The 27829-nt window shown below is 36.0% G+C and overlaps 1 protein-coding gene across 1 annotated transcript in view; it reads left to right on the forward strand.

Annotated features, from left to right (window-relative positions):
• LOC139696222 (VPS35 endosomal protein-sorting factor-like) overlaps positions 1-22810 on the forward strand; it is a 29699-nt gene extending 6889 nt beyond the window's left edge. The window contains exons 9-20 of the mRNA XM_071594891.1: positions 807-997; positions 2710-2810; positions 2995-3209; positions 4784-4972; positions 9650-9816; positions 10773-10941; positions 13935-14127; positions 16004-16158; positions 17698-17893; positions 18675-18808; positions 20005-20142; positions 22236-22810. Coding sequence (XP_071450992.1) covers positions 807-997; positions 2710-2810; positions 2995-3209; positions 4784-4972; positions 9650-9816; positions 10773-10941; positions 13935-14127; positions 16004-16158; positions 17698-17893; positions 18675-18808; positions 20005-20142; positions 22236-22337 — 1950 coding nt within the window. The 3' untranslated portion in view covers positions 22338-22810. The remainder of the gene's footprint in view (positions 1-806; positions 998-2709; positions 2811-2994; positions 3210-4783; positions 4973-9649; positions 9817-10772; positions 10942-13934; positions 14128-16003; positions 16159-17697; positions 17894-18674; positions 18809-20004; positions 20143-22235) is intronic.
• Positions 22811-27829: the final 5019 nt, after the last annotated feature.

Here is a 27829-nt window from a genome sequence, read left to right on the forward strand (position 1 = left end):
TTCAGTACAAAACTGAATTATTATTTTGTTGCACTAGTGTACAATTGGTAAACATTCCTCTGTAATAAATTTATTTAAGTTGCTGCTCCTAGAAAAGTAGCACAGGTTGTCATCATGTGGTAAATTCTTTTTCTCCAGATGATTGCAATTAAAATGCCCATTAAAGGGGTGTAATATTTTAACATGTATGTTTTTAATCTTGTAAAAAGTGATGATAAACCTAATTATTAAAAGAAAACAGCATCGCCATGTTAGTATTTTGGTGAGATTATAATGAAAATAGACTAAGGAAAAAAGGAATGAAAAGTTTATGAGAAACATTGTTTTTTAATTGATCATATACACCTGGTCATCATTAAATTTAGATGGATTTAATTGTCTGAGTTAACACAGGAAAAATTTATCATTGCTGTGCAATACTAGCTAATTTCAAAAAAATAAATAAGCCTTATTTTGCTGAGAACATTATGAATTTGCCTTTTTTGGTATCTTAATCATAAATGTGGTCGTGGTGTTAAACAGCTAACTGCCTCTGACTAGGAAACTGAATTAATGCTAGATTTCCTCTCAATGCCCTTAATTTATGTATTTTCCTTCAAAAATATATTGTGTGTTTCAAAGATACAGCCATGAGTAATTTTTTGGTGACAGTACAACATTTGCAAGTAAAAAGGATCCATAGTGATGTTTACACTGGAACTAGAAATCTCGCTCATGAAGAATTAAGTTGATTGAAATCATTTCATGTCTCCGTGCTTGGGACTAAATGCATTGTGAGTGTTCATTTGGTAATTCTCTGCCGGCAGCTCTTCAGCAGGGGGGTGAAAGCTCAACTGGAGGGTCAACATGTCGATGTGGGCACATATCTCACTCTTTACTCTCCATCCCTGGAATGGATCCTACAAGGTGTAGCAAATGATGCCAGCTGCCGTGGAGGTGATGCCGAAGAAAAGGCTCTCAACAATGCCCTCGATAGGTGCAAGGACATTCAAAACAGGTATTACTTTCCTCCCTTGAATTGACTCTGAATATGGAACTAAGCACTCAGAAATAAAATTGCTAAATGTATTTGATAAATGGGACTATGCCATGAGGATATGTAATGCAATTATGATGGTATGTATGATTGATTATTAACATTAAATAAGTTTCCCAAATCTCAGGTGACAGCCAGATTGTTGGTTCAAATATATATGAAAGGGTTGTATAGCAAACAGTGCTACCGCAAATATTGGCCCCTTAGGTCACATAGGTATTTATTTATTTATTGCACAACACAACATACATAAATACTTGTATTGCACATACACGGGCAATTACCCATTAAAATTTAAGAATATATATATATAAAAAGAAAAAGAAATTTCTTCACAATTACAGATTGTATCTCAAACATAGCTTAAACTGCATAGCATTCATAGCAAAGAAATCAATTTCGGGAGGAAGTTCATTTCCTTCCCTCAGAATTCTAGCTATTGGGCTGTGGTACATATAGCTGCGTCTATAAAATTCTCTGTGAAATAATAACTTGCTTCTGGTAGCATAAGAAGGCATTTGTAAATAGACTAATTCCAAAAGTTCAGGACTGGACACGCTATTATTCAACAATTTGTGTAGGAACATCATATCTGCCATGATGCACCGGGAAGATAAAACTGAGATCCCCAGGTCCCTGTGTGCATCCGGGTACGAAATATTGTACATGTCAACACCAAGTTTGCGCATGCATAGCCTAATAAAGCGTCTTTGAACCTTTTCAAGCCTATTAATATGACACTCATAAAATGGTGACTACACAATGCAGCCATATTCCAAAATTGGTAACACAAGCATGGTGAATAGTGATTTGATGCAAGTTACATCAAAAATATCTCTAGTGAATCGCGTGATGAACCCCAACATTTAATTAGCTCTTTTAACAGTAGTATCAATATGTTTGTCAAAAGTCATTGAGTGAGTAAATATTATGCCCAGATCCTTGATCTCGATAGTTCGGCCGAGAGGTGTATTGGTACTAAGTTCCGTGAATTATGGAAATTGAATGAATTGAATGAATGAATCTTTCTGAAACTTATTGTGTTTGAATTTTTAAAGGAATATAAATTCAAGCCTCTGAATACACTGATATCTAGTGATTACATGAACATAATAATGTACTGCATGAATGGCTATGTTTATATGTATAATTAGTGTCATATTTATCCTACCTGCCAGTCTCAATAACAATGTACAATTAGTTGCTCATCCAGACCTTATTCTACACTATTCATTCTGGATCAGATTGACCATGGAAAACATTAATTTTATTCAGAAATTTTCTGGTGTTGAATACATCTCATCTGCATGTAGATAGTAATCTATTTGTATTGAGCTGTGGGTAAGAAGAAAAGCACTGGAATTGATCTGCTCTATGAAAATAGAAAACTGACTGGGACTTCACAGTGTGACTGTGGTGATGCTGAGTGTGACAGTTCATGTGACTAGGATTTATCCAGTAGTTTAAAACTCAGTATCTTCTCTCTGTCTCTCGGCCAATTTATGATGAATTTGGACTAGCAAATGTGCAATACATAAATTAAGTTACTTCAGTTAGGATATTAAATAATTTTTGCATCATTTAAAACTAGAAAGATATCGCTAGAAGATATTTCTCATGCCATGTTTTCCTTTCATTTTATAGCAAATAATATTTTTTCTTTGTATCTACAGTGGTCTCATTCTCAACTCTATCATGTCAACCTTCAAGCCAGCACTTATTGCAAACAAATCACTCCTCTTCATTCAGTTAATATCAGCATGCGATGACAATGGTGAGTATATCAAATGGATTAAAATTCTGTCATATTTTGTGAGCACTCTTTAACGGATGATAGAATTTGTCATATGTTTTGCAATTTTTTCCCCGCAGTTGTTTGGACTTTAAAGGTCTTATGTGAGTAATGGTTATTTTTAAATTGTCTCTCTCTCTCTCATGTTTTGTACTTTGGCCTCTAGGGTTCCCACAGCATCTTTTAATGAGGACTCTTGGCTGGTGCTTGTCACATGATTCCTCTGGTGCTTACCTAGAGTACAATGATGGTATGGAGCCAAGGGAATACCACTTGAAGGTTTTGAATGCAGCATGGCGATTGATTGGGAAGTTACAAGTGCCATCTGAGTATATAGGATGTGCCCTCGCCTGGATACATTATCCCCTCCGTTGTCTATCCGTAAGTTGACTTTAATTCTACAAATGAATTTGGTATTATTTCCATCATACAATGAAACTTTGTGTGAAGTATATATTCTGACTCTAGGATTTTCTAAATTTACAAAGTAAAGGCTAATTTTTTTTTTAGAAACTATTGAATAAATGTTTCAATAAATCTTTCATTTATAAAATTTAATGAACCAGTATTTTATTTGGATGTTAATTTAGAGTTCTGTTGTTTGGTGGTGAAATAGTTTTTGAATTACTCTGAGGGCGTTGCATAGAAGATTGTATTAATGAAATGAATGTGGAGAAAACTGAATCGCAATATTTCTAGAAGTACTGCATTGAAATTGATTGTAACTCATCGTAAAAAATTTGACTCATAAGTGTTGGTTGCAGTACCGAGTTGCCATTAATTTAAAAAATTAAAATATTACTTAAATTAACTCAAGTATTGATAAATTTTGTTAAGTTACTGGTATTCGTTACTGTTATACAGTAGCATCTAACAATATTTCATTAATTACTTTAATGTTTTAATATTAATTTTATTAATAATAATGTACCTGAACAGACAGTAATTATTAGCTAAAGAAGATATCCATCTTGTTCTCTGGGCACTATAATAAATCAGCAAGTAGCTAAATATCATAAATTAAAGGAAGGCCTTAAATAGCCTTAATGCATGGGGGTAATTGGTTTCTAGGGCACAAAAAGTGAATCCACTGTTTTATTTAAATGTTAATGATTTTGAAATCATCTCTTAACACATTTCTCTGATTAGCCAGACAATTAAATAAATAATGAAAGACAAAGGAATGAATCACTGTTATATTTAGGAGGCAAAAAATAAGGCTTATCTGGTCAACTTTTACTTAAAGATATGTTACACTTCCTACAATGTTAGCCAGATATGGTGTGGTGTAGTTGTGTTTTATTTCCATGTGCTCAGTGAAAATTATAAAGATAATATGTATCAACCAGCCAGCTTTATTTGCCCAAAACCATGTTACTTATTGTTCCAATACTTGATTAAAGTTGTTTTAATGGCAGTATTCTTTGAAGGAATTCATGGAATTTTGGTTATTTCATGGTATGATGTATTGTATTTTATGACTTAAGAGGATGCATGGGCATAATACCTGTTTTGTATGGGATTTTTTGTGAAAAAATCAGCTTTGTAACTTCTCTATAAAAAAAATCTTTTTGTAAGTGTTAAAGCTACTCAGAATTTTCAGTTTGGTTTTGGGTTAGAGTCAATTGTACTTAAAATCTGGGTACCTCATGGGGAATATATTTTCCCATACCAAGTCGACAACCATAAGTGGTAATCTCACACAATTAAACTCCGTGTTGATTTTTTTGTTACTATGTGGGAATGGAAAAACATTGTCTTGTTAACACAACAAAATCTAGTCTAGTTTTCTACAACTTTGAATTTTTGTCAAAATTTGAATATCATTACATTGGAAATACTTCTTTTTCTAGATATTAATATGGAATTAAAAAAAAGTTATTCTTATGTGTGTTTATTTTCCCAGGTATCTTATGAAAGAGATATGCATGAGCAAAACTTTCTTTGTTTCTCAGGCTGCTGAAGTGAATACTCTCTTGGGAGATGTCATTAAGCATATTGGATTTTCCTCTTCTACATCATCATCGGTGAATTTCTCCTCACCCCAGCCCTCTGCCCCGTTGGATACTCTTCAGCCTCAGCTGTTGGCCTTTCTTCAAGCACTCCTTGCTGATGCTACAGATCTGGAAGCCCTATTCACCCTTGTAAGCAAAATTTCCCTCTTAACGCTCACAAGTATATTGATTCTACACTTGTAATTCCTGCTTTCTTATTCAAGAGCATTTATCAATATTTAAAGTATGAAATCAAAATGAATTTGATATAAATTAAAGCTAAGACCAGTCCCTGGCCAACTGCATAGGATTTTGAATCCTTTTTAGCGCAAAGAAATTGAAATATTACCTTGATCAAAAAGTTCCCGGAATAACCACCGTGTGGCGCTCCCATCGTTCCGATTTGAGTTCTGTTTTTTTTTGTTAAATTGGTACATCTGTTGTTGATATTCCCTTTAAATCTTAGTGTCATAACTTGACATTTGCAAAAGTTACGGTCGGTTTTTGGTATGTCCATCAGTGCTTCCTGCGATTTTTCCATTACTTCCTCTCGGCTGCTAAAACGCGTTCCCCGTAATGGTTTTTTAACTCGATTGAACAGAAAGAAGTCACAGGGAGCCAAATCAGGTGAATTCGGTGGCTGTTGGATGGTATTTGTTGCATTTTTCGTCAAAAAATTACGAATAATGATAGCACTGTGCGACGGTGCGTTATCATGGTGCAAAATCCACGAGTTTTCTGCCCACATTTCTGGTCTCTTTCGGCGAATTGCTTCACGCAAACGTCTCATAACGCCCAAATAATACTCTTTGTTTACTGTCTGGCCTTCTGGCAAAAATTCATGATGCACTACACCGTTGTAATCCATGAAAACCGTCAGCATTGCCTTCTTTTTTGACTGAAAACGACGTGGTTTTTTTGGTCTCGGCTCATTTGGTGAACGCCATTCACTTGCCTGATGTCTGGATTGCGTGTCGTACTCATAAACCCACGTCTCGTCTCCAGTAATGATCCTTTTGATGAATGTGGGATCGGATTCAGCCTCGCAAATCATGTCTTTTGCGACGTCAACACGGTCTCTTTTTTGCATGAAATTGAGGTATTTTGGCTGCTACACGACGGAAACCCAAATCATTAACCACAATGTCTTGGGCGGATCCATAGGCAATGTTCAAGTCCTCCGCTATTTCTCTGATGGTTAATTTGCGGTTATTGACCAACATTTCTTTTACTTTATCAATTTTTTCACCGACTTTCGATGTCAATGGTCTGCCACTGCGTTCATCATCTTCGATTGACTCACGACCACTTCTGAACCGCTCGTGCCACTGGTAAATGACCGTTTTTTTTAGAGAATCGTTGCCGAAACACTTTTCCAACATTTCCAACGTCCGTGCGCCACTAAATCCGTTTTTTTACGCAAAATTTAATACAAGTTCGTTGTTGCAAATTTAAATCCATTTCTGAAATTGTAAAAAATCGCCAACACACACAGAGATAGATGTACTCTTGGCTACGTAACTTTTGCAATTGTCAAGTTATGACACTAAGATTTAAAGGGAATATCAACAACAGATGTACCAATTTAACAAAAAAAACAGAACTCAAATCGGAACGATGGGAGCGCCACACGGTGGTTATTCCGGGAACTTTTTGATCAAGGTAGTATGTCTACTCCTATGAAACTTATGATCAGGTTTGGTTACTCACAAACATGTCATTTATTTCAAAATTTTCCTCGGAACATTGTGTACCATTAAGTGTAGTAGTAGTAGTTTTGAGGGGAGGCGACCGACAGCTAAGGTCATTTGCGCCATAGGGGATGGACAGGAAAGGATGAAGGGTGGAGAGAAACCCGGCGTCGGCATTAGCCTACTCTTTACGAAAGGCGCCAAGGGGTCCGCAGTTTAACGTCCCATCCGACGGACGGCGTACTCCCTCAAAGTGCCCTCCACAAAGCACCTCAAGTAGGGATCGAGATACCTCTGAAAAATATTCAACACCGCCGGGATTTGAACCCATTAAGTGTTTTTATATTGCAAAGCTTAGTGTGTGCGGTATGAAAGTAATTTATTTCTGTCATTTATATCCTGAAAAAAAATCCTTCTGTTCCCAAAACCAGAGCTTCTTTCTCCAAGGTCAGTAGTCAGTTTGAAAACTCTCATATTCTTGGTAGGATCCAAACAGTTAAATAATCTGTGGTAAAATATATATAAGAATCTAAGGTGTGACTGAAGAATATAACTGATAAGCTAATTGTGGCTGTGTTGAAGTTACATGGGGGGGCCATAAGTACCCGGCATGACCTAGAGACGGCAGTAGTTCTTTGAAAAATATCACTGTTAGAAAGTATGCAATCTATAAAGCATATATTTCAAGCTTGAAGATGCCTTGTGGCTTAGTATTTGTTTGGCAGCCATCAATAGTGAACGTTTTCAGTGAATTTGTGAAAATGGAGAAAATCGGTCATCGTTATGTGATACAATACTTTAATTTGAAATGCCACTGCCCAACCAATATAAATGCTGAACTGAATTCTACTCTGGGTGAGTCTGCTCCTTCATTTACAACAGTAAAACATTGGGTAGCAGAGTTTAAACGAGGCCGTACGAGCTGTCAAGACGAGTATTGCATTGGTCGATGAAATGAGGTGACGACTCCAGAAACGGTGAAGAAAATCCACAAAGTGATCCTGGATGATCTTTGACTGGAAGTGCGCGAGCTAGCAGACGTAGTAGGCATTTCAAAAAGTGCGGTACATCGAATATCAACTGAAAATTTTGACATGTGAAAGCTGTGCGCAAGATGGGTGCAAAACCAGTATCTATATTAGTGACACTCGAGCAAAACCAGTGTCATGAAGATGTTTCAATTGAGTGTCTAGCGAAGATTCACAGCAACAAAGCAGAATTTTTGCACCGTTGCATAACCATGAATGAAACATGGGTCGATTACTTCACACCCATGGCAAAAGAACAATCAAAACAATGGGTTCTATAGGGAGAACTGGCTCCAAAGAAGGCGAGGACCGTTTCATCTGCAGGCAAGGTCATGGCATCGGTTTTTTTGGGATGGGCGTGGGATAATTTTCATTGACACTCTTGAAAAAGGAAAAACTATCAACAGCGAGTATTATGCGAACCTATTGCAATGTTTGAGCAAAGAAATCAAGCAAAAGCGGCCGCGTTTTAAGCTAAGAAGAAAGTGTTGCTTCATCAAGACAATGCACCAACTCACAAATTCCATTATTGCAATTGCCAAAATTCATGAATTTAAGTTTGAATTGCTACCTCATGCACCTTATTCGCCAGATTTAGCCCCCTCGGATTGTTTTCTGTTCGCAAACTTGAAAAAATGGCTCAGTGGTCAAAGATTTTCCAACTGTGAAGAAGTGATGTCGGCAGTAAATGGCTATTTTGAGGAGCAAGACAGTTCTAATTATAAAAAGGGTATCGAACTTATTGAACATCGCTAGGAAAAGTGTATAGACCAGAAAAGAGATAATGTTGAAAAATAAATACATTTTTTTCCAAAAATTTTGTTTTTCTGTGTTGGGTCGGGTACTTTTGGGATTACCCTCGTATACTCGTATGTTTGTGTATTTAAAATGGAATACAGTTTGCCATAGCCATAATTTATTCAGAAACCACAGATGGAGAGAAATTATTTCATTTTCAAAAAGGGAAGGAGTAATACTAATTTGGACAAGTGTCATTTGTTTGTTAGCACTGTATTGGGGGACATTAAAATTATTGCTGGCATAATGATCTGACATGTGAGTAAGTGTTAGCGATACTGATGGAGGAACTTGTCACATATCTAGAATCCAAGTGGATTGTTCTGCTTCTCATATCAATGGGAGAGAGAGTAAAAGAAGAAAAAGGCAACTGAAAAAAGACACTTTTTCGATTCCTACGACAGTTTACTGCAGTATTTTGAAAATAGTTATGATTGTTAGGTAGGCTTTGGTCAGTAATACAGAAGTCCACAGTTTGCCAGTTCTCTTCCTGAAATAGGCTTCATTTCCTTTTTTTTTACCAATTACTCAAAGCAGTAAGTGCCCGCTTCCCAAAACCAACAAAAAAATTAAATTTACAAACTTGTCAGGTCAGTTAGCCTTGTATCTAACAGTCTGATGAAATGGCATTTTGATTTTTCTGGTGAAATACTTCACTCTTAGATTTGTTTAATGTTTGTTTAATGTATTTCAATGTTTCATTTATAAGTTTGTTTATTTTGAACTTAGATACTTTAAATTCAGTTGTTTTGGTACCTTGAATTTCAAAATAACTAGGTCTCATTGTAATTATTCCAGTAAAATGAAACTCAGGAATTTACATGTTTCAAATTCAATTTCTAGCCTTGAATTCAACACATCCTTCACTGCTTGCCTTAAGAACAAAAATGACTTGTTGAATATAGGTTTTAAATAAAAAGTACATAATTATGGAGCTTTCATTTCATTATAACCAACTGACATTTTTTGTCAAGTACATATAACTTGAATCACATCATTGCTTCATATGATTCTTGTGTCTCCAGAAAATTGAGAAAATTATTTCTTCTTCATTTAGATTAACATAAACATTACTATTACATAATGTTGTTATTCCCCCTAAAAATAGCACCATAAACTCCTGTAGAAATGCATGGCTGTGCCAAATTGAAATAAAAAAAATCATGATTGAAGTTAAAGAAAAAAGTCAAAGTTATGTGAGAACCAAAATCATATTTTCTATAAACTTTAATGAATCAATTAAATATACTTCAATTCGATTCAAAAAATTAATCTATAACTCTAATTCTTCTTATTTATTTGTTTTCCAGGATCGCTTCCTACCATTTTTGGACCTGTTCAAGCGAGATAGCGTTCGTTTAGAAGCATGCAAAGCAGTAATGGAAGCTTTCTGCCGATCAGGACCTTGTGATGTGTCTGATCCAGTCCTCATAAGCACTCTGATGTTCCTTTGTCGAGCTTTGCACGACTCTGTTAAGTGAGTACATTTGAATATGTTTTGTATTGCATGGAATATTGTTTATAAAATGATTGAGTGTAAAAGTTAATGTTATCACAAAATGTAGAAAATAATTTAATGGCACAGATAAATGAAAAAAATGGAATTACAGGTAGTGAGGCTGTAAAAAAAACTAGGCAATTCAGAAATTTTTATGTTAATCCGACCCTTTTCAGCATGGTAGCCCAGTGGATAAAACACTTGGCTACTCACTGGAGAAACAAAACTCAATTCATCTTTACCATGCTGAGTTATTTTTGTGTACCAGATCTTTTTGGGAAACCACGGGTGGCACAAGAAGTAATGAACAGCCCCACTCTTGCCCTGATATCACAAAATGTTGATCTAGTATTAGGTGATCTCTACCTTTACCTACCTACCCAACCTTTGGATTTATTCCTGTGGTTTTACCCTTTTCAATGGCTAAAAGGGTTCAAGCCTTCATTGCACCATAAGGTCATGTGGTTTAGGATAGGGGGAATCACATTTGGGCCTCCTCAATGTTCTTTCAATTTGAAAATTGGCTGACCACAGCTATCCATTTAATGTTAATATCTACATTTTTTCTTGAAATATATGTCCCTATGAATCATTCCTTAAAACTTTTCACAATTCTACGTCCCTAATCCATAAATCCATTGCCTTACATTGTCAATGACCCTCGTGCTGATGTGGAAGAATTGTTAAGAGCATTGCTGTGTGTGGATGGAGCTTTAAATTGATAGACCTCAGTAAATAGTTTTTCATGCTCCTAAAAACTTCCTTTGACTGTTATTGTGCTGTTCATCCTCATGGTTTTCATTCTCCATGCTGTATGTAGATAGATATTTCTTAATTGAGAATTCCATTTGAGTGAGTGCCAAAATGTAAGTCATTGCAATTGTCATTTCCATTTCATTTAACAATTTTTAATATTTTATATCTCCATTTCACAGTGCATTAACTATAGAGGATGACAGGCGGCACATTTCCCGTTTGATTTGTTCTGTAATAAGTCGAGTGGAATCTGGTGCTGGTGGAGACTTTGAGGCGAGGCTTTCATTCCTCGTTGAAGCTAGGGCCTCATTCCCTAATTTGGATCCCGTTCATGCTCATCTAGTACAAGTAAGTTGGTTTTTAATGTTGTTATTGATTTGCATTGTTGTGAATAATAGGTACCTATATAAATTTCTTCTGTAATGAAGATATATACATTAATTTATAATTTTATCTCCATCAGTAAATCAGCTTTCCTATTACGCGAATGTTTTTTTCAGTTGAGGCTGTTTTCTGAGCATATTGACCAATTAAGTAACTTAAGAGACTGCAGACAACAATAAAAGTTTTGGTCAAGTCAATACTTGTGTCATATTGACACATATATTGACCAAAACTGTTGTAATGATTTGTTGTCACTAATCAAATAGTTGTTAAAAATTGACATTTTATAATTGAGTTTTTTTTCACTGTAGTCATGTGGATGAAAACAAGATAGCCGAGACCGTAAGCTTGATTGAAACCCAATCAAGTTTACTGTCTCGGCGCTCTCGTTTTCATTGCTTTACAACCGTAGGTAATGTTCATTTTATATCTACAGTCATGTGGATGATGTGGGCTGCCTTTTGGCTATATATTATAGGTTCACTCTCAGTAGTACTTATTTCAGTCACAATCATTAAAATGCATCCTTTATCCCTTTCATGTAAAAGAGTCAATGAAAAAAGTTAGAAAATGTATGATTCACACATTCGTATGCTTGACTTAGTAATGTTGTGATAATCTTGTATTTTGGAGTACAGTCCTTTGCATTTAATGAGAAATTGGAATAATGAAGACAATACAGATGGTCTTAAATTAATTCTCTGTGACAGATAAACTTTCTGAAGCTCATTTTTATGATCATTGTTTTATCCCATGCTGCAGGCAACTTGATGTTAAATTTATCATTTTTGCATATTTGTTGACATTATTTTATGATGTTTAAAACAAAGTGATTTTCCATTATCTAACCAGCAGATACCCTCTTTGTAATTCCCACTTTTTTTTAGTATTCAGAACCCATTTTGAAGTTTGCTTCAGTTATGTATCCTGCAAATATTTCATGTATTCTTCAGCTAAAAGGATGATATTAGTGTACAAATTATGTCTGGAAAGGATCCAGCCATGCAATATTTAGAGAAAAATAGCGTACCTAGAATAATGAGTTCTTAGTCCTCCTTGAAGGACTCCCCTTGGGTCTTCACTGACTTATCCCAGTGTCTATTCCACTTTTCAAAACAATCAGCAAAGTCTTATTTTGGAATGGCTGCCAGCTCCCTCATCATTTCTCATTTATCTCGTAAACATCAAGAATTTTGTGATGCTGTTCAGGAGACTTGCCCCAAGTCGCAAACGATGACCTAGGTTTTCTAAACAAAGGTCATAACTGAGATGAGTCATTGTTCAATGACTATGACCCTGAAACCAAAGCCCAATCTTCCCAACTGTCAGTTGACGAGATAAAGGAGAATGTGACAAGGTAGCTGATGACTATTCCGAAAAATGACTTTGCTGATTGTTTTGAAAAGTGGAAGCGATGCTGAGATAAGTGCGTGAGGTGCCAAGGGGAGTAATTTGAAGAGGACTAAGACCTCAATGTTCTAGATAGCCTACTACCTTGATCAAAAAGTTCCCGGAATAACCACCGTGTGGCGCTCCCATCGTTCCGATTTGAGTTCTGTTTTTTTTGTTAAATTGGTACATCTGTTGTTGATATTCCCTTTAAATCTTAGTGTCATAACTTGACATTTGCAAAAGTTACGGTCGGTTTTCGGTATGTCCATCAGTGCTTCCTGCGATTTTTCCATTACTTCCTCTCGGCTGCTAAAACGCGTTCCCCGTAATGGTTTTTTAACTCGATTGAACAGAAGAAGTCACAGGGAGCCAAATCAGGTGAATTCGGTGGCTGTTGGATGGTATTTGTTGCATTTTTCGTCAAAAAATTACGAATAATGATAGCACTGTGCGACGGTGCGTTATCATGGTGCAAAATCCACGAGTTTTCTGCCCACATTTCTGGTCTCTTTCGGCGAATTGCTTCACGCAAACGTCTCATAACGCCCAAATAATACTCTTTGTTTACTGTCTGGCCTTCTGGCAAAAATTCATGATGCACTACACCGTTGTAATCCATGAAAACCGTCAGCATTGCCTTCTTTTTTGACTGAAAACGACGTGGTTTTTTTGGTCTCGGCTCATTTGGTGAACGCCATTCACTTGCCTGATGTCTGGATTGCGTGTCGTACTCATAAACCCACGTCTCGTCTCCAGTAATGATCCTTTTGATGAATGTGGGATCGGATTCAGCCTCGCAAATCATGTCTTTTGCGACGTCAACACGGTCTCTTTTTTGCATGAAATTGAGGTCTTTTGGCACCAACTTTGCTGCTTCTCGACGGAAACCCAAATCATTAACCACAATGTCTTGGGCGGATCCATAGGCAATGTTCAAGTCCTCCGCTATTTCTCTGATGGTTAATTTGCGGTTATTGACCAACATTTCTTTTACTTTATCAATTTTTTCACCGACTTTCGATGTCAATGGTCTGCCACTGCGTTCATCATCTTCGATTGACTCACGACCACTTCTGAACCGCTCGTGCCACTGGTAAACGACCGTTTTTTTTTAGAGAATCGTTGCCGAAACACTTTTCCAACATTTCCAACGTCCGTGCGCCACTAAATCCGTTTTTTACGCAAAATTTAATACAAGTTCGTTGTTGCAAATTTAAATCCATTTCTGAAATTGTAAAAAATCGCCAACACACACAGAGATAGATGTACTCTTGGCTACGTAACTTTTGCAATTGTCAAGTTATGACACTAAGATTTAAAGGGAATATCAACAACAGATGTACCAATTTAACAAAAAAAACAGAACTCAAATCGGAACGATGGGAGCGCCACACGGTGGTTATTCCGGGAACTTTTTGATCAAGGTAGTATTTTTCTCAAAATATTGTATGGCTGGGTAATTTCTAAAAATACTTCATATGTGCATCTGTATACATACATTGGGCAGTATGCTTTACTTGCACAACTTCAGCAAGATATTTATATTGTATTCTTTGATCCTCCAGGCTGTGAACAGGTTGTCCGTCACTTCGCGGAAAGTTGTGCGTGGGCATCACACTCGGAAGACTGCCGCCTTTGTTCGTGCCTGCTCAGCATATGCTCACATCACTGTTCCTTCACTGCCATCATCAACGGTACGCCTGTCTTTATTCCTCCTGTCGGGACAGGTGGCACTTCTCAATCAGTGCCTTGGACAAGGTAAGTTTATTCTTGTAATTATGGAATGGGTTAGCAGCTTCTCTAATCTATAAATGAAAAAATTACTGTTCCCCTTTAAAACCTTGGCTCAACTCACCTCTGCAAGAGGCTTGCTTGAACAGTGCATGGCCATGAATCCCTTAACAGCAGTACCTCAAGTGGTGTTTGTGTCACCAGTGAAGGATGGTCAATGACACCTAATTAAAATGTGTAATAATGATTGTAGAGTGATTTCTAATTTTCTTTGCAAGCTAAAGTTGGAAGAATGAAAATTATGCAATGATACAATGTTTTTCATTAGCTGTGCTAAAAGATTGGAATGCTTAAGGTGTTGTAGGGGAATAATAATTATAATGTGTACTTGTTTCCCGGTATGGCAATTTTATGCTAAAAAGGGTAGCTTGACAACTCATGTATGTGCCTATGCATGCAGCCTATCGTTTTCACTGAGGTATTGGCACAAAGTTGAGCAGGTTACACAATGCGGCACTGTAGTCCTACATTACTGCAATTCATCCATCCCAAGAAACCAAGAATTTGCCCCAGCAGTCCTGGAAATATTGATTAATTTTGCCAGTTGATTGCATTAAACACCCTGCTATATATGACATTTATTCAGTGAATTGCATGTATTATTCACAGAATATATCAGTGGTATTAGAAAAAGGATCAAATATTAATTTGTATTTTATTTTGAGTTTTAAACATGATGAAGATTATGAGATATTAATATTTAGATGGCACAATTCTAGACATTTTCAATGAAACTGTGATGTTTGTCTAATGTGCTGCATTTTAATTGGCACATTAAATATCAGTTGAGTTGACTTATAGAAAAGCCTTAAGATGGTAAAGTGGAAACTATCGGCAACTAAGGGCCATGTGGCTCATTGGTCACATGACCCTTGCACATCTTAGGAGAAAGCCAGGCATAATGCAAGAGGTACATACTGATTATTAACTGCAGTCTACCAGGTGGTGGAAGGAGTTTGGTGGATGATGGAACTACACCCGACTTTACTCATATAAGTTCTAACTGACATGATGCAAAAGGGCCTTAAACCCAATACAATATATTATTACATATTAACTTATTATTTAGCTCTACATACTTTCTGCCTCCCTTAATTCCATCTGAAATGGAATTCTTCTTTTCCTCCCTCTACCTTTTTTTCCCAGCATTATCCCCTCTATTAACACTTTTAGCAACTCATAGCCCCTCAGTATTTCCTGCTTTCACATGTCTGGTATACTTTGAATTCTTCCCTACAGCTGTCTTTTTCCCCTCACATCTCTAGAAGTTCATCATTTGTTTTTCTTTGAGCCCGTATTATTTTCTCCATTCTTCACCCTGAATCCATCTCGAAAACTTCCAACCTGTGCTTATCATCTTACCCCAATGGCCAAGTTTTAGAACCATGTAAAACTACACTCTGTGTTGTAGGGCTCAATAGTCTTTTCTTAATATCATTACTTAAATGTCATCCACTCCCAAACATCCAACTTCTTTACTAACACAGTACTTCTTTTAATGTGAATGCTACTTTGCCCACCTTCTAAAACACCTCCACAGTGAGTATTTTTATGCAGATTAGAAACTCACAATAACCATTTAAATTCTGAAGGAGGTCATATACAATTCATGAGACATAGTGTCTCAACTTTTCTGTATGGCATATTTTCATCGTGTAATCTTAAGTGCCATAGGTGGATACATTTTATATATTGTGCCTAATTTCCTTGAGCTTATTTCATCGAGTACTGCTATCCCCAGGATTAATGTTCATTTAATGAGACAATTAATGCAAAAATCTTTTCCAGGATCTCAGATGTTGTCATACCTGAATTTCATATTCCTATCACTTCTTGTTCACAGCGGATGCTTGCTTCAAGGCAGCTTTAAGTCTAATCCCAGAAGTTCCACCCTACATGGATAGTGTTGGAGAGGGCACAGGAGGGAAGCAGAGGTCATCCGAACCTTTTCTGGTGGGATACCTGTCGCAGTTCCTGTCTACATTGTTGGTGGTGCCAGTAAGTAAGAATATTACATTAAATGATTCAGTTTCTTTTCACTGTTTTTCCTACTGGTGAATCTAATCACTTGTAAACTACTTAACGCATTCACATAATAAGGTATTGATAACACTTTTTATGATAGTTCTGACATATTGATGATGGTAGACTTGGATAAGGTAGCCAAGAGCTGGTCCCTGGCAAGGGACCACTTTCATTTTAACTAAGAAGGGAAAATATTCGGCTCAAGGGAAAAACCTCCCTCTAAACCCCTATAGGCTAACCAGTGTGACTGTGTATGTATTTGTAAGTCCCAAATATGGTCTCTGGCAATAGGATTAATTTCCGTATATACCTATTTGGGACACAAATCCCCCCCATAATAATGTGAACGTCTTTGTATTTTGAATGTGCGTCTGATCACTGCTGAGGGATTAACTTTCCCCATAAATCACCTAACAAATCTCAATATTTCCATCTTTTTTTTACATTTTAAAGTGGTGTAAAAAATGGCTTGAGGAAATATTATTTAATATGGTCAATATTAGAAAAGGCCGTAAGAAGCTCAATTTATCCTTCCCAATGTGAAATCTGTTTAGCATTATTTTTCCCTAGTATATATATCAATTATATTATTCATGTGTTTTTTTTCAGTTTTGCTATTCTATTCAATAATAATGTGTAGTTCCACCAGGAAATGATTAAAAATTACTTTATTGTGAATGTGCTATGTAAGTGCTTTCATTAAAATAAGAACATCACAGTGTGAGCTTTTAGCTTCTACATAAGACAGAAAGTAGACAATGTTATCGGAGGATTAAAGGATTTTAATTAATGGCTCACTCTTCGTATATTTACAGTACGTTGCACTTGGAAAATGGGAGATCATTTCCAAGAAGAAAGAAGTTTGTGGAAATTGGGAATTTTAAAGTAGAATAGCGGGAAAAGACAAAAGTCAAGGGCAGCTAAGGGTGTTTTTGTTTTTTCCCTGAAGATCTTGATAAAATCAAGGGTTGGCTTGCAGTCAATTATTTCTAGGGTGTAAGGTGTGATATTATGAATAGTTCAATTGACCGCCTACTAGTGCATAATATTTTTATCAGATATTCGCTTTGAGAGAGTTAAGGTTAGCCCACAACTTTTTTTATGCTTTAGTGTGTACACTATCCTTGGTCACATTTAAGGTAGACCCTGAATTTTTTATTATAAATATGTGCCTCTCACATCTCCTCATCAGCAATGGAATTCTTTAAAATTAATTTATTTGTGATGTATCCATTTTTAATTTAAGCTTAATACATGAAATATTTATGGGGTTATTCATGATGAATTATGCATTGAAAATATTTGCTATCAAAATCTCTCTCTTAAACATTGATACAAAATGGCATTTAGTGCACTGAAACTCCATGCAGAAGGTAAGGGTTCTTCCATATGAATTTGTGCAATTGTAAATATTGAAAAAAATGCAGAGATATAATATGTATGTAATAAAGACTTATGTGTGGAAGTCACCCAAATATAGTGACTAAATTTTCTTCTGATCTTGCCCTTCAGGATCCACCAGAGCAAGGTGTTCTTTATCTGACTCGAGGGTTGCTGAATGTTGTCCAGCATTACTCCTGGCTCTGTTCTCCTGGTGCCAATAGTGATGCCAAGAAAGGCAGTATGTCACAGGCCTTGGTTTATTTGAATGTCCTCCAAATGCTGTCATCTGCCACTCAGGAAACATATTTGTATAGGGTAGACAAAGGTATTATTTCCTGCATTTTATGCTTTTATTATTTTTTTGGGTATAATTTGCCATCAATTTTCCATCCATTTTCCGTAATTTTCATTTTTTTACAAAGGAAGATGAGTTTCATCTTCCTTACTTTATGAGGTTAGGTCAAAGTATGTAGAATTTTCAATGACCTTCAATTATTTGAAATGCTCATTATTCTGCTGTGTTAGTACAGCTATCAGTATACTGTAGCATTATTCTTTTATTTGGGATCAATTTGATTGCACATGTGGCAAAATTTGAGAATGTATATCTCATGAGGGGTTCCAAGGAACTACAGATTTTGATGAAAATTAACAGGAAGATTGTGCTATAAAAATTCTTCGTACTTACCAAATAAATTCTGCATACAGTGACAATGGGAGTGTCCTTTTGCCAGGTCTTAGATTTTTAGGAGTTCTAAGTGGTGGAGTTTAGCAGAGAAAAAAATCTGCAAAAAACTAAGCATCCTATAAGAAATGGAGATTTTGCTTTGCCCTTTTGTTACCATCATAAATGCTCAAATTTCCCTTAGCTTTTGCCCTCTCTTATCATCTGTGTACCCTCCTGAGTAGAGACCTATATGAGTTCAACTTCGTGGTTATCTAAATTATGGTTGCACCTAGAAGGAAATGTCCAAATAATTATTTAATTTCATTATCATTTTGAAAATTCCTTGTTGCTATTTTGCCAAATTTTGCTATGGTTGTCAAGTATGGGTGCAGTATACATAACATTAATGAATTGCCTCACCTTTTCTGGTTGAATGCAGTGGACTCAAATGATGTTCTTTATGGAGGTGATCCCAAGTTTGTCCTAGAAGTGGAGCGGATGTGTACTCGAGTTTTGGCAGAGGTGCTGTCACATTTGCACTATCTTGCAGAAACGCATCAGTGGAAAGAAATGGTACGTTAGTTAGTAATGGCATAAATAATGACATCTTGAAATTTTTTTGTCAAGCTTTCCAAATGTCTTCTTTGTTTACCGTCAATTCAGGGGTTAGGTGAAAGAAAAAAGTTAGTAGTCTCAATCTCGCTCCAAAAAAGTTGTTGAATAAATAAATAAATGAGTTCAATTTGAAATGTCGGATGCTGTTTTTTTCTTAACTATTAGAAGTTTCAGCTTGTGCATCAATTAAAATTTTTGAGACTAATAATAATTGTTTTGTGCTTTTTGTTGTGTGGTGAGGCACAAAGAATCACTATGTTCACAGGCCATGAACAACAAGCATAGAAAACCTACCCAAACAGGTATCTCATGCCAGGATTCAGTTCCTCGGGCATGTAAAATAGCATTATGTGTATATATCCACCCAAGTATTTTCAATAAGAAGATTTTTCCTATACATAGATATGTTTATGATAGCTTGATATTTGTGAAAAGCCTTAATTTCTCCAAATTGAGAGACACTAATGAACTTAAGTAAATAACTATATGGTAAAACGTGATGTCTCTTGAATAATGCAAGTGAAGCTAGAGGTTTTTAACTTAGATTTCCATTTTCGACAAATGTATTTTCTGAATTAATTTGCCAATTTTCAATACAATTCTCATTTATTAATTATCATGTAATCATTTGATGGAGTACTATGGTAGACTCATGAACTTAAAGCCTAATTTGATGAAAATTTTAGATTTTCCGCTTGTGACTAAGCAATCAAGGCTGTGTACATGAAACTTTTTTCTTAAGTTCTGAATTACACGCGCTTTTGTTTAAAAAGTTTACTTACAGTTGTTTTGATTCATGGAAGAGGAACCAAATTTTTTATGGAGTAAATGAAGATTAATTTTGGAAATTTCAGTCAAAATATGGTGAATGAATAATTCATTCAAATTAAAGGCTATTCTTCTACTGAATTGAATCAAATGAAAGAAATTAATGAATACAAATGTAATAATATTACTAATTTTTCTCAAAGGCCAAGCTACTACGATGATCCATTTTGAATTGACTCAATTTTTGTTTACCATTCAAGTGTTATTGGAATAGACTTTTACTTTCTTGTATCTGTACACATAACTTCCATGCCTCTATGCATACTTTGTCATGCTACAGCATTAGTATTCATTTGAAAACTATGGTGCTGATACTTTGATTTCAGGCCTTCCTTGCATTTGAGTTGTTCCACCGTGTGGCGCTATTTGGTGATGTGAGTGACCCAGCCATGCTCTCTCTTGCTGTCTCCCTATGGCAGCTTGCACATTCCCGCTCAAGTTATTCTCCGGATCAGAAGTTATCGGTAATGGACATAAAATTTAGCATATGATGAAGTAGGAATTTTGTTATTATGAATCCCATTAAAATGGTTGTAAAATTTTTTATGCATTCTTCAATCAATTATGTTTAAGTAAAATATTATTGGAAGGAATTGATTTTTGGTGAAATAATTACTCTTTGAGTAACACATGGCATTCGATTGTTATCCATATAATATTTTTATTTTAGTTGAGGAGAAACTGTTGGCTCCAAATTTGAGAGAGAGAGCTAATCTAATCAGGGTTGCCAGATGGGCCAAGCTCAAAGCTGCAAAAAGCAGGAGCATGAGTTGCCAAAAATTGCAGAGATCCCCAAGCCTCTTTTTCTCACCTGTAAATTCATGTGTAATGGCTGTTTGCACTTTCTAGTTTGTTCAAGAAAGATGTTCTACTGATCAAAATAGGACCACTAGGCACATTACATTGCTTTATAATAAGTTATTAGTACCATACTTTCAATATGATTTGATAGATACTCATGGACTTGAATTTACATGAAAATGAAATAACACAAAGAACACAAAATCTCATCAATCTTCTCACAGGTCACAGAAGCTAGCTAAATTTCTCTCATTACTCTATGTTTCTCCTTCCAAACATTATGGGTTATATTTTGCTCACATTGATTAAAAAACAAGGTATCATTCTTATCGACCATACCTGAAGGAAATGTTTTATTTCTAACTTCTTCAAGATTGTGGAGATTTACTAAATTTAATGAGAACTATAGAATTCCTTGAATTTTCCTAAAGATGTCCCCAGGAGGCATTACATCTGATTCATAAGTTGTTTGATGATATCATTTGCTCACAAACAACTAGAATCACTATGTTCACAGACCATGAACAACAAGCATAGAAAACCTACCCAAACAGGTAACTATTGAATAACTCAAATTTAATAATCACATGAAATATGATTTATGTTAACATTTTGTGTGTTAATGTTGAAGTGGATTTGCGGTTGTTAAGAGTAGATTTTTGCAAAACTTTCATGGCCATCTTGCAGGTTTAGATGGATATTTTTGTGTCTGAGGTAATTTAGCAACCCTATTAGGTTTTTTCACTCTCTTGGTGGTATATCTTGTACTCATTCTCTGTTACCACATTAATACTTATTTGTGAGGTTTATGAGAAGCAGCACTAATTACAAGGGAGAAAAATTACCAGAAATACAAGTTCTATGCTGCTGAGCTAGCATGCATGCAAGCAAATGATGATGTCAACTCAACTGGTTGATTTCAAACTTTTATATTTGTAGGAAATCCAAAATGAGCCAAATGCAAGTCAGCTTAAATATTAGAAATGGAACCACTGATAAAATTCTAAGTGTTGCTATATATTTTAGTATATAGTGCAGTTGTTTTAAGAAAAATCATGCCAAGCCCCCCATAATGTCGTGAATTTTTTATTTTTGGACATTCCCATGTTCAGAGTTTCAGATAAATCTAATGTGTACTCATGAATTAAGTTTCCTTGGAGTCAAAACATGCTGATGATAAGATTACTGATCTGATTAATAGTTTTTTGTGTATAAAGTACGTATGTGCATAATAAAACCATAGCTTACACTTTCAATTGACCAGTCTGTTTCCTTACAAGGATAAGTGAAAAACAATTAAGCCTTCTACAGTAGTTTTGAGTAAAAAAAATCCAATTTTTATAGCGATTTTGCAAAATAAATTGATACTAGCAATTATTTTTTATTCAGCACCATAACAGTAACAGATGCATTTGTTTTTCAACTCCACATTGTATGCATTTCACCCTGTTTAATTAAGTTTTTGCTGCTTCTATTCCAATCATTACTTGAAAAATTCTCCTGTTATTGTTATATTTCAAAAAACAATAAAAAAGTTGCATTAACTAGCAGTTAGTACACCCAAAATGCGACACATGCTGAAAATTCGTAATATTTTGCTAGATCAAGTCGTCCAATCTGGCAATCCTGCTTCCAATTGTTCCTTTTTTTTGACTCTTTGGAACCCCCTCCCATTGAATTAGAATTTGTCATTTATGATCAGTTAATCCCCAAACAGTTTAAAAAAGAAACTGTCTCACTGCTTTTTGTTTTACAGGCAAGGACTTTGGAGTATTTGAGGAGGAAGGCAGGTAGGAAGCAGAACCAACAAAATAAATTTTCTGCCCTGTTAGAAAAAATACATCCTGGAGCCTTATGATCTTCAAGTCAACAGTAGGCTTGAGAGCAGGGTTGGTTGCCCATTGGTGCATGACATTTTGCCTTCTGCTGTTGATTTTCTTGATAATTCCTTTGAATTCAAGTGAAATTTTCGCTTTGAGTTTTTGTATTCCATATATTCCTGTGAATATGTACAAGAGTCAGTGAGTTAGGTTTTTAACCGCCTTGTTAAATTTATTCTTTTATTATAAAAAGGAAACCGTTAAATTTGCTTGAGCATGCCATTGATGTTTTTGGTTATAGCTGTTATTTTGGCCATCGAAATCCAAGATTAGTGCTGCAATATGAAATTGCAAGCATGCATATGGTGCATATTGAAGTACAAGACTTTTTCTACTCATTGCTGAAAGGTGGGTTTTATATGACTTACTCACGTGAACAGGTGCACTTTGCTCTTGCATTGTTTTCTCCGCCAAAAGGTCCAGTGTTTAATTGTATATAACTAATTTTTTTAAATATATATATTATGTTTATTAATGATGTATTTTTAATTCAATCTATGAATTTCCCCTCCATTTTTTATTGCTATCTTGACCAAGAAGAAGATACTCATCATGGGGGAGCCATGGGAGAACTTAGTTTTTACTATTGAACTTAACCCTAAACTGCATAATCCATCAAAATTAGAGCTTATCTTCAATCTATCTTACATTTCAAGAAGCACATTTGGCTCATATCCAGACCAATGGCTAATTCAATTCCCATTGGGCTTTATTGGTCATGTATTTTATGCCTGAATTCTATGGCTATGTTTTTACATACAGTAGAATATGGTGGTCTAGTGGGTAGTAATAAATAAATTAGTACTCTAGAAACTTGATGGTTTTTCATCACATATTATGATTTAAATAAAATTTAAAAACAGGTACAATTAACAAAGCAATTGGTAAGTTTTACAATAGGTGCTGCAGTGATGTATACCAATTATAAACATTAATTAAACCTTAAATGGCATATTTTTGTTGAATATTGTGCATTCAGCAATTGAACAGAGGGACTTGCTTCAATTTACAGTGATTATGGATATCTACACATTTGCCCAAGCCATGTGATTTTGTGGTTTCCTGGTCTTCATAGTAACTAATGGTGGCACAGGGATAGGAACTGATGCCCCCTCATCCTCCCCTACCCCAACCTTGGCATTTTACCCACCCCATAGTATAGTTATACAAGGTGAGTTCTACCCTTGCCAATCAAATCAATAATGTATATCCTAAATGTTTATTAAGTTATATGTCGTCACTTATTTTTTTAACTTGCCAACCCTAGAAACTTTTTAAAATATAACATCATACAATTTAGGCTAATTGCATTTAATATTTTCATTAAGTCCATTTTCTTGGTTTGTAATTTATAAAATGAAGGGGGGGGGGCAATCACCAATGTTGCCCTTCACTTGACAGGAAACTAGTAAATAGCATGGAAGTTATCAAACATCTTTGGATTGACTCTCTCCTCTCCTCTGGACATGGTTGACTTCCATGGCATCAGAGCCATGATAAAACAGTTAATTGAATCAGAGAATAAATATGTTTTTATGATATTGAAATGTAATGAAATAATTGACTTTGTAATTCCACACACTTTATTTAAAAACACAACCCAGGTTTCGACGTTGAACGTCATCAACGCCTGAGACAACAAATGTTTTTATGAGTTAAAAACATGGACTAATGTATAAACCTTAAACATTTGATGAAACTTTTCCAAGAACAGGTGAGTTTTACTTCAAGTATTGTTAATAAAATGATACATTTTTATGCATAAAATTCTAACTAGTGTTTTCATTCCGCCCTTATGTGCCCTGCCCCTAATCCTGGATGTTACTACCCAGCTTGGGGGCTGGCTGACTATTTTTCTGTGAAAGTGTCATCTCTGATTACAAAAAATTAAACGTTGACTAATACATTTTATCAGGTCTATGAATAGTGTGGGATTCATGAAAAAAGAAGTGGAATAAAGGAATGGAGTGGAGAACTACAGGAAACATTGTATTTGGAGTAATGGCTGTTGCCAATGGTAATCCACAGCATTAAAGTAAGATACATAATTTTCCAAAGTCTACTCTAATAGCTGAAGTGTAATTTCCGCTGGGTACTTAAACAGACATCCCTGTTCCTATCCCTAAGAAATAAACCAGAATGCAGATAGGGGCATCACAAACGAGTCGATGGGCAATTGCCTTGGAGGACAAGAGTTGAAGAGGGACCCGTGCGAACCGAAATTCATGCTTGATCCAGCTGACCTCTGTCAGACATCTTTCTTACCCGTTTGCCATTAAGCCAGGTTAAATAATCCCCGAAGATTTTACACACTACGACCGCTATCAAGGCCCCACTGGGAATATCTGCAACCAACGGTGTCCTGTCTGCAGCGCGGGGTGGCCTGCATTCAGGCACCAGATATGATCGTTCTGCGGGTGGGTCAGGGTCCACGTTAGGTCCATAAATGGCGTCACTGGTGTTGGGGGGGTTAGGCTCACTGCGACGCTCCGTGAAGAGGGGTTGAAGAACGGTTTTTCTACCCGTGGTTTCAGGGTGGCTGTGATAATTTGAATTAATCTATCTCCCGTCCCGATACCCGACCGCCCAATTGAAGAATATACTTGGAGAGAGGGCAATCAATTCAGTTATATATGTATGTATGTATATATATATATATATATATATATATATATTTATTTATTTATTTATTTAATACTCTACCCTTTCCGTAAATTTTACTCTAGAAGCTTTTCTGTGTCGTCTGTTCACCTTGTATTCTGCAAGTGGGTGACTAGCAAATACGCATTTCGTGAGGTCCGAACCCCGCAAGAAAAGTCTGACGAATTTTGGCCATTGCGCAACGGCAAATATAACCTGCAAAATTATCATTATGGGGTGGGGTGGGTATTTATGGGGTAATTTTAAGGTGAATATCTCGAGTGTGGCAATAGAGGGGAGATTGAAATTGCCGATACCGTGTTCCATCGTTTATGGACGGCGCTGGGCAATGAGTATACACGGTTCACCTTCCTTCAAAAAAGGCTGAAGCTTTTTGAAAATAAATACTGTTAGGAGCAATCTTTTTCACAATATCCCCTCCCCGGTGCTTCTAATGCTTAAATAGACTCTATCCCTAGTCTCCCCGCCTCAGCCGAGATATAGTAGGGTGCGGCAACATAACTTACTTTTTTCAAACGCAAAACGCTTTCAAAAAAGGAAGTTATGTTGCCGCACCCTGTAATATATTTAGTTCTGTAAATTTACGGCTGCAGTAATTAACCTTCGACCGCTTTTTACATTTCAAAAATTAAAAAAAATAAGCTGGACGTTATCAGTGCGGAATTTGTGACCAACGAAATATCTTTCAATGAAAAGAAACGAATATGGTTACTCACAGAGTATAATGAGAGTTGATTTTGATGATGTTATCATTGTTGATTAGACTTTGGTTGAAGCTTTGTTGAAACCAACCCAACATTTTTATCGAGATCTATAATCAATCATATGGGACAACATTTAAATTATAGTTCTATTTACAAGTCAATTTGACCACATTGAGACTCAAATTGAAAGAAATTCATCTCTATCTACTACCTGAACGTCTAGGTTCCATTATCTATTCATATAATCTGGGTGCTCAATATATACCATCAATAACATTTTGGATGCATTCGGCACCGAATGTGAAGCCTCTGGTGAGTTCATTGAACTCTTATCCTCAAAAAGTTGATACGCCTGTGATTGTATAATGAAAACAGCACTCGGCAGCAGACCGGGAAGTCTATCGAGTTCAGATCCTGAAGGGCAGATACATCAGTACGAATTTAGGGGGAAGTATATTCAACAGGGCTTTGAAATAACATCTTAAATGAGTGAAATCTATGTATTCCCAAGCATCAAATATCCTCGAACCCACCGGCGGAATTCATGAAGTAGAGTGCCTTCTCATTTATTTAATCCTTGAGCCCACAAAAATTTATTAAAATTGTAATAAGTCTATTTTAATTGATCAATTATCATAATTTTATAATTCCCAAAGGAGCAAATACTCAGAAAAAGTCATTTATACAGTCGTAACGGGTCACGAAAACACGGGCTCTTTGATTCCCCCCGTTCGAAGTTACCGCCTTGTTATACAGCGCCACGGAGCTGCCCCTCGACTGCGGTGGAATTCGTCCCTAATTTCATGGCCAAAATTAACCCTTTGGGGCCTTTGCTCGAAAAGCTCAAAAACTCAAGTTTTTCTGCGCCGCAAATATCGGCGATTTCCACGCGGAAATGGGCAGTTGAAGGTCAAAGCAGGGGAAATCCGCGACGTTGAAGGTCGCTCAAGGTTACCTCAAGGATAAAGAAAAACCACCGAGGGTAATTAAATGGGCCGAAGGCTGATTCTGATGCTACGTAAGGAGGAAAAACAAATGAGAAACGAGAATTAAAATTCTGTATTTTCCTAGCCAAATAACTTCGCAACCAGACAACAGAGGAAAGTGTAACATCCCTCATTGCTGAGCTAATAAAATTTTCATTTTTATGATCGGGTTTAGGTGTACCTAAGTGGGCCTCCAACCAAGAGGTGGGTTTTTTCTTCTTTCAATACTTACGCATGGTATAATCGGCGAATAACATTTCTAGATGAACCGCTCGCGCGGCCGGTGTAGGGAGAAAAGAGAAAGTGGAATCTTGCCGCAGGCTGCGATCGCGGGCTCCGCGGAATAGGAGAGACTTTGTATTTTTAAATATTCTCGACAAAACGCTACTATTTTGACGTAAAATAACATTCGAATGGTGTTTATTTTCTCGGAGATTATTAGTTTAATGAATATTGAAGTTTCTATACATTAATGATTAGTATATCACTTTTGCTTACTCAAAATGCATATGACTTTAAACAACTTGGGGCAGCTTATATTGAAATTAAATTTAAAATACTTCGCCTTTCCACATAAACCACTTTTATTACTACCTAGGTTTCGTTATGATATAACATCATCAGGTTATCATCATCAACATGACAATCAGGTTATCATATCAACGTCATCATCGAAGGTTATCATATCAACATCATCATCAACCTGATGATGTTATACCATAACGAAACCTAGGTAGTAATAAAAGTGGTTTATGTGGAAAGGCGAAGTATTTTAAATTTAATTTCAATATGAAGAATTTCCACCAAGTGACGCCAGAAACTGTTTCATTTAGCAGCTTATATTCCTTATATTCGTCCACAAATACTAGAGAAGGTGCTTTTGCGCCTTCGTAAATCGAAGGCGCAAAGAATCGTAAAAGAATTAATCTGTGCAATTAATTCTTTTACGATTTTAGATTCATAAGTAGACATGCTCTCACATACATAAGCGAACGATCTCAAAAGACACAAACTTAATTACTACTACATGTATTTATTGAAGTGCGGAGATACGCAAAGAGGAAGGGGAACTACGGTATACTTACTGAAAGAGGGCACATGGCTCGCTAAATTTAGTAG

This window comes from Hetaerina americana, unplaced genomic scaffold (genome assembly GCF_022747635.1).
Source record: "Hetaerina americana unplaced genomic scaffold, ioHetAmer1.1.p SCAF_7, whole genome shotgun sequence".
Classification (NCBI taxonomy): Eukaryota; Metazoa; Arthropoda; class Insecta; order Odonata; family Calopterygidae; genus Hetaerina; species Hetaerina americana.